We start from the raw sequence: 7,664 nt of genomic DNA, 5'->3' as shown, positions 1-7,664 counted from the left end.
AATAAATAGTCTTACAAACTACCCACCATCCCTGTCTTTACAGTTTACATAGCTTCCATATATCTCAATATCTCATCTCACTCCCTTTATTTATACTTCCAGGTATTCCTTTCTATCTTTCACCTCCATTCCGTAGAAGGAAGGATTCATGTGTCTCGGTATGCAAGGGCTGTGCTGTGCAGGAGTGGTTGTCATTCTCCATCTAGACATCCTTGTTTCAGTTTAGCGTTGGAGAGAGGGATCAGGATTCAGGAGAGGGAGAAGAAGTCCTTCTCCACCTCGTCCTCTTTGGTTTTTAGTTTGGCATGGGAAGCACAAGGAAAAGGAGAAGCACGCAATTCTTCTCTTCCCGTAATCTCGGCTTTCTCATTAGCCGTGACTCCTGCCGTTCCAGCGGATAGCGATTCGGCTTAACACCCCTATCTGACCACTGAAGGTCCGGTGGTTTAAACGCGAGTTGAACAAGGAATTTAGATGGATTATGATGATACATTCTATGGGGTGCCCGGATACAGTAGCCGTGCGCAATTTGGTTTGGATGGATTGTGATACATTCCATGGTGTGTCCGGACACACAAGGTTGTTTGCTAAGAAATAGCTACTGTCGAAGCACCAACAGGGGAAGACAAGCTTCCCAAAATCAGTGTGGACTCGAGAAAAGGGGTCGCAATGAAGCTAAAGCACACAGGCAAATTTGAAATCACAAAAACAGGGGAAATTTTATGGAAAGAAAAACTTGAACATCTTTGATCAATCAATGTACACCATACAAACTCATCATATAGACTATCCAGGACAGCTTTATGGAATCAGCACAAAATGAAAGTGAAACCCAAAGCTACAACTCCTGTGGTCATTGGAAGTAAGTAATCAATGGCGTACAACCTTCTTCCATTCCTTGTTCGCAAGGAAAAACGCAAACAGCCTTGAGCCCTTGAGTCGATTACAGGAAAAGAATACACAATCATGATTAGTAGGTTTTCAAGTGAAAACCACACCTCGAGCTTGGATTATCGAGATGCAGGCACCCAATGGTGGGCTGAGTGTGGTACAGAGCCGGATCGTATAAGACTGTTAGTAGAAACTCGTTTATCTGTATATTGCTACAAAATGTCAGGCTTGACATCGCTGTTCAGCTAAGAAATCCGAGGAATGTCTAGTCTCTATCTGTTGTATGCATGTGATCTGAACCACCGCTAGAATCCGCTCTTGCTGGAGAACCCTTGTACCTTACTATGTTTCTATAGAACCTGCAAGTGGAGTCAAGCAAATGTACTAAGATAATCTGGGATGTAAACAGTAACTGATTTTGCACAAGTCAGTTGAAAAATGGACTTGGGGAGGAAAGAGCTAATTACATATCCAACTCGTGTTCTTTTTTCTTGATTTCATGGGACCAAAGGGCAGGATCAACATTCTTAGGCAGGGACTCCTGGAGTTGTGACCTCTCCCTTAACCATTGTTCAGCTTTAGTGCACTCACTATCAACCTGGACAGAAACCGATAGTCAGAAACACAAGTCAGCCACAGCATTGTATCGCGATGCTTTACACAAGACAAATACAAACAAGTAAAGTTGGTTCCCAGTTAATACTTTGAGTATGTGTTTATTAGAATAGTTTCATTTTAAGACCATCAATTGTTTCCGCTCTAAAATCTATAGTTCTACACCTCATCATATGATCCAAAAGGTCTTATCTTCATTTTTTTTATCGTACATAGTTACGCATTCGTAAAATCTAATCTATGCGTGCGCACGGATTAGTCTTACGGCGCGACGCCTGCCGAAGCCATCCAATTAAAGTCATCACGTACGCGCGTATGCATGCATACTTTTAAAATTTTATATCCACGCTTTTAGCCTGAGAGTCCAATGTAAGTCTTCCTAACTTATATAGTACTAGTCTATTTTAAATTTTTGATGACTTATATATTTCAAACCATGTATTATTTTTAAGATCCATTTTATTCATTGAACTCTACTCAAAATATATGATAAAATGAGTACAATATTGAATATATTAAAATATTTAAATGTAGTTTACGTAAATGGTAAAAGCAACTCAGCTCTACAATGGAAGTAACTTTTTATAGCATTAGAAGTGATTACGTATATATGTTAAAGCAAATATCTTCATAGGTAAAGTGTAGATTCACAAGTAAATACATGTTTTTTTTATTCAAGATAAACCATATATAGAGAGAGATTATTGTTTTTCGATAAAAACAATGTATTTCATATAGGAAGTAACTCTTTAGAAAATAGAAGTAACTATTCACAGCATTAGAAGTTACTACACTCCTAGAGGTAAGTAACACTGAAAAAAAATAGAACTAATTTTTCAAGGTGTTAGAAGTAACTTTTTTATGGTATTAAAATTAAAGGAGTTAAAGATAAGAATAAATTTTAAATAATCTGAATATATTTAATATTGGACTCGTTTTGTCATATATTTTAAGTAGACTATGATGGTTTGATCAAATCTTAAAAATAATATACGGTTTAAAAGATATAAACTATCAAAGGTTTTAAAACTACTAGTGCGATGTGCTATATTCTGGAGAATGTTAACCACATGGTGCTAATAAGTGGATGTGCACTGTATAGATACGTCCCTTTTTTTCCAGAAAGCTGTGCGTAGGTGGGCAGGGACGCGGTGTTTCTATTTTCAGTAAGTATGTTGAGTCACTGCTTAGGATTAAAGCGCTATTGCACTTGTTGTAGTCACGTCCTTACACATTATATATGTGCTGAACTGCTGAAATTTATGGAATCACAAACAGATGTACTTAATCAGAGTGCACAAGAAAAGAAGGGTAATGGTTACAGAACTTACAGCCTCTTGCTCAGGTGTGGGTAATGATTTGGCAGCCGTCTTGTGGTCAAGAATGAACTTCAAAAGATCCCTTGTGGCTTGACCTCTGACCTCCTCATCTTTACAACGATTTTCAATGGGATCTACAAGCTTTAAATATAAAGCAAACATAAGAAAATGATATGATGGTGAGGTGAAAGATAAAACAAACAGATTAGACCTCCGAGATAGATGCTCTACCAGGATTTGGTGCAAAATAGAAAAGACACTCATAGAGTTCTAGGCACCGACTACTGCAAATAGGATTGCCACTCAAAAAATAATTCAATCCAAATAACGCTCGTATCTTTCTAGATGTAATAATTAAAATACCTTTTATTCTTTACCATGTGCTAATTCACTATCCACATATGCAAAATTGTATAACAGCCATTGAGTTGCCATGTTTTTTTTTTCTGGAGTCAGCCTAAGCCACATAAGAAAATTACTCCTTTCAATCTAGCATCAGCTACCCATATGATATAAATCAAACAAAAAGCATATTCAAACCAAGTCTAGTGCAGCAAGAGACTATCAAAAGAAATAGTGATCACATCATCATGGTTTTAAGAATGTGCATTAGGATGGAGTGTACCATGGTATGTCAGTATGTCACAGAATAAACAGAGTACAAAAATTATACAATCGATGTCAGTCAAAAACCATAAAATGAAGCGAGAAGAATCATGAGATGTTACATATTTACATTAGCAGGAACCGGAAAACAGTTCTGGAAATAAATACCCAGAAAGAGATTATAAAAGTCAGTATGTAGACAGAGATGAGAATATTGTTTTTACCCTTTTCAGCTCCTCAAGTTTACTATTGTAAACTGCTTCAGTCTCATCATCACCTTCTTCATAAAGCCAATCTTCAGTCTGTTGTAGACTGAGTGAGATTTCTTCTCTTTCAGAATCAGTTGCAAAGCTCCGATACCTCTCGGAAAGCTAGAAAACAATATATCAGCCAACAGAACTTTGCACTTCAAAAGGAAGATATAGTTAACATTCTCATATAGCCACCTTATTGCGAGTATCATACACATAAGATTCCAATGCGTTCTTCCTTTCTTTTGTCCGCTCCATGAGTTTATCCTGATAAGCAAGTTGTGATTCTTGCTCTTGAGCTTCCAGCAATTCCTGATTACTCATTGCACCATAAATGGACTGAACAATAGGCAATTGGATTAACCTTTCGCTTCTTGACTTATCAACCTGTTGCCCCTTCACATAATAACAGTTGAGACACCTAGTTAATTGGGCATAACTGAAAGACCACTTCTTAAAAGTTTTGAAGTATGTAGTTTGTACTTTGAGCAGGAAACATTCATATTCCTTTTCGATTTCTCAACATATAACTAATTCCAAGATATATTCTACCAATTAGCTGTATTAACAAGTTGTTTGCGAATTCACAATTCTAATAGTTAAAGATGCACAGCTATACCCAACCAATAGGGATAAATTATAATCAAAAGACTATTGCTAGTTGCTATACAGCATTTATTGAATTATACACCAACACATGCTACCATATCAGCACAGTGATTATAAGAGCACAATGCATAAGTTTTAGGAACACGTATATGGCAGTAATCTAGGCTCAGTTTGCACAACAAGTCCTCACCATTTCACCATTGGAATCCACCTCCATAGAGTCAGCAGAATGTGCATCGCTTTGATCATCATCAATCAGCTGAGGCAGTTTACAGGTCAGAAGTTTACATTAAAAAAAAAGCTGCCAATTACTATGAAAATTGATACTTACAGCAGCTGATTCCACTGAAACAAGTCCATGGAGATTTAACCGAATTCTTACTTTGACTTTAGACTTTTCAGTATGTGCTTGGAAAGGGCCAATCTGCAATAACATCACTTCAAATAGTTAGAAGAAATTATGTAGCACATCAACACCCCACTATTTCAAACTGTAAGTGTATCTTGACTCGATTCATGGCAAGAAGATTTTATGCCACAAATCCAGCTGATATGCAAGGTTACTAGAGGTTTCAGAAGACAGAAGATACAATATATCAATTATCCATCTATCCATCCCTAGTTACCAAACCATGAACAATATATGCCCAAATTAATGGATGAACGCATAGAACTATTAATCTATCATCATGAGAAGTAGTGGCCTGACTTCCAAGGAAGAAAATAGAACTTGAAGAGTACGGCACTGATCTTTCAGTACAACAAACCCACTTAGATGATAGTTCTGAATATGCTACCAGGGATACAACAAGTTCTGACTGGAAAGCTGTTATGAAGTATTTAAAACTAAGTACCACTGTATCTTGTTGCTCTACACAAGAATACTTCATTAGTGTAATATACACTACAAAGTCTTACAAAATGGAGTTGCAAAGTGTGCCCTCAGAATGTTGGTTCATAATATATCTTAGATTATTTTTTGTTTATTATTCTCTCGTTGATTTCTCAAAAAATAACAGCACTCATACTTTTTTTTACAGTGGATCACAGGCAAACTAACTTGAACACATGCTTGTGAGCAAGACTTGCTACAGTCTAATATCACCATCATACAGTCATATTATGGCTCACAATCACAAGATTGTTTCACCATCATAGGAATTATGTTCCTTATATAATAAGATGCAAACAAAAATATCCCACAAGGCACAGAAGAAGAAATTTTGACGACAATTGACAAGTGCCCAAGACATCTTATAGTCATAAGAAGGGAGATAAATGCCCATCAAAATTTCTATAGAAACAAAGGCACAGTGAAATAAAACATTGCTCCCTCCATCTCTTAATATTGGTTTCCATGGGATCTGCGCACTTGTCCTTTTGAAACTTTATCTTAAACATGTGTATAGAAATTGACTACACAAAAAGAATGTAACTGGATCTGTAGCATTCCATGGCTATTATTTTATTTCTGCTAGTGTACTAATGGTAAAAGGCCAAAGTCTTTGTGAGAATGAATACTATCTTTTGAAGTTACAGTGTTAGAAATAACAGATGCAAAGACCTAAATAAAGCACAATAGATATCCAGATCAAAAGGTTATAAGCATATAATGTGATCATTCTTTTATCAGATAAAGAGAGTAAATAGCATACCTGGAAAGCACCAATTTTTGTTGAGGTACCAGGAGGCAATTCATTCTCATCCACATAAAATGCATCCAGTTTAAATTTGCTGTTCTTATGCAGAGTAACGACCTTCACACTGGGAAGGGGATGACCTCTCTGGAACAGCGCGTTACTTGGTAATGTTGAAATTGGGCCTTCACTCGTGCAAAATCCTATCGAAGAAGGAATTGCATCTTGGACCTGACATACACCAAATGTATCAATTTCCGCTACATTGAAAACAATCCAAATACCGTATGGAACTTTTTTTTTTCATTGCAAGTGCATGGAGCTCAAAATGCCAAAGATTATAAGATTGAAAAAAAACCTATACCTCATATTCTCGAACGCGGAATGTGGGACTAAGCATTGCGCACTGCAGTGCACACCCCCGAGCCACACATTCACTGGCATTGAGCGTGCGACTAGGCTCCCTTCTGAAGAACCCTGCAAGAATTCTAGCAATAGCAGGTACCCTTGACCCTGACCCAACGAGCTCCACAGAATGCAGCCTGTCAAATCCGATCCTTGAACCCTCCATAGCCTTCTTGCATGGCTCGACAACCCTCTCCAGCAGCCCAGCACACAGTTTCTCAAACTCCTCCCTCCGGATCATCCCCCTCACATCCTTCTCCTCCATCAGGCACTCGATATTGACCACTGCTTCCGCATTCGCGCTTAGCACTTTCTTCGCCTTCTCACATGCCGCCCTCAACCTCATGCTTGCCTTGACATTCCCAGTGACATCTATCTTATACTTGTCCCTGAATTCCTCCGCAAAATGCTCGAATAGCACCTCATCAAAGTCCCTTCCCCCTAGGTCCGCATCGAATCCGTGCGACAGCACCTTCATCCCGGAGACATCGAACGCGACGACGGCCACCTGCGTATCGCAGTGACCGACGTCGACGAACGCGACGTACGTGGGACCACCGGGGCCGCCGAGGTCGGAGCGGTAGAGGCCGTAGCCGAGGGCGGTGGCGGCGAGGTCGTGCATGAGCCTGAGAGGGCGGAGGCCCGCGACGGCGGCGGCGTCGAGGTAGGCTTGGCGCTGCGCCTGCGTGAAGTAGCAAGGGACGGAGATGACGCAGTCGGATACGGGCGCCTCGAGGTCGGCCTCCGCGAGCTGCCTGAGGTACCCGAGCAGCATGGCGAGGAGCTGGGTCGGGGAGAGCGCGATGCGGCGGCCGATGTGGTCGACGTGGACGAGGACGCCGCCGCCTCCATCCGCGGAGGAGGCCTCGACGGGGAAGGGGAGGCGCGAGAGGTCGCCGCCGCGGCGGGGGAGCAGCGTGGGGCGGCCCGCGAGGAGGAGGAGGCGCTTGATTCTGGAGAAGGGGGCGTGCGACGAGGCGGCGCCGGCGGCGTGGGGGCCGAGGAGGCGGGCGTTGTGGGAGAAGGCGACGGCGGCGGGGGACTCGCGGTTGGACTCGGCGTTGAGGAGCACGTCGATGCCGCGCTGCCGCGCCGCCGCGGCGACGAGGGTGTCGTTGCCGACGTCGAAGCCCACCACGCTCATCGCGCCGCCTCCGACTCCGCCGGAATTGCGATCCGGGGGGATTCGATCGGGGGATGGGGATTGGGATTGCCGGATTGGGATTGGGATTGGATTAGGAGGGGACGGGAGAGAGCGGTGCGGCGGAGGGTACGGGGCCGCGCACGCCGGGGAGGGGGGAGAGCTGGACGGGGGCGTGTTTATTGGCTCT

The 7,664-nt window shown here is 41.7% G+C and overlaps 1 protein-coding gene across 2 annotated transcripts; it reads right to left on the bottom strand.

Moving 5' to 3' along the window:
• Positions 1-718: 718 nt before the first annotated feature.
• Positions 719-7,635, bottom strand: LOC127777117 (heat shock 70 kDa protein 16). Of its 2 annotated transcripts, none has more exons than XM_052303630.1 (9): positions 6,293-7,635; positions 5,947-6,159; positions 4,623-4,715; positions 4,482-4,550; positions 3,878-4,078; positions 3,656-3,802; positions 2,838-2,966; positions 1,359-1,489; positions 719-1,250 (listed from the first exon to the last, which is right to left on the bottom strand). In XM_052303630.1, the coding sequence occupies exons 1-9, from the start codon at positions 7,475-7,477 to the stop codon at positions 1,157-1,159; spliced, it is 2,262 nt and encodes a 753-aa protein (XP_052159590.1). In that variant the 5' UTR covers positions 7,478-7,635; the 3' UTR covers positions 719-1,156. The 2 variants fall into 2 exon arrangements, with proteins under 2 accessions (XP_052159590.1, XP_052159591.1); XM_052303631.1 differs by having other exon boundaries at positions 3,878-4,069.
• Between the last annotated feature and the right edge of the window lie 29 nt (positions 7,636-7,664).

Source organism: Oryza glaberrima, chromosome 6, assembly GCF_000147395.1.
Source record: "Oryza glaberrima chromosome 6, OglaRS2, whole genome shotgun sequence".
NCBI lineage: Eukaryota > Viridiplantae > Streptophyta > Magnoliopsida > Poales > Poaceae > Oryza > Oryza glaberrima.
This window is presented reverse-complemented; position numbering and strand designations above follow the sequence as displayed.

Coding starts and splice junctions, on each gene's coding strand:
- LOC127777117 (XM_052303630.1), bottom strand. CDS start 7,477: ATGAGCGTGGTGGGCTTCGACGTCGGCAACGACACCCTCGTCGCCGCG. Junction 6,160..6,292: donor TCCGCGTTCGAGAATATGAG/GTATAGGTTTTT, acceptor GGTGTATGTCAG/GTCCAAGATGCAATTCCTTC. Junction 3,803..3,877: donor TGTATGATACTCGCAATAAG/GTGGCTATATGA, acceptor ATTGTTTTCTAG/CTTTCCGAGAGGTATCGGAG.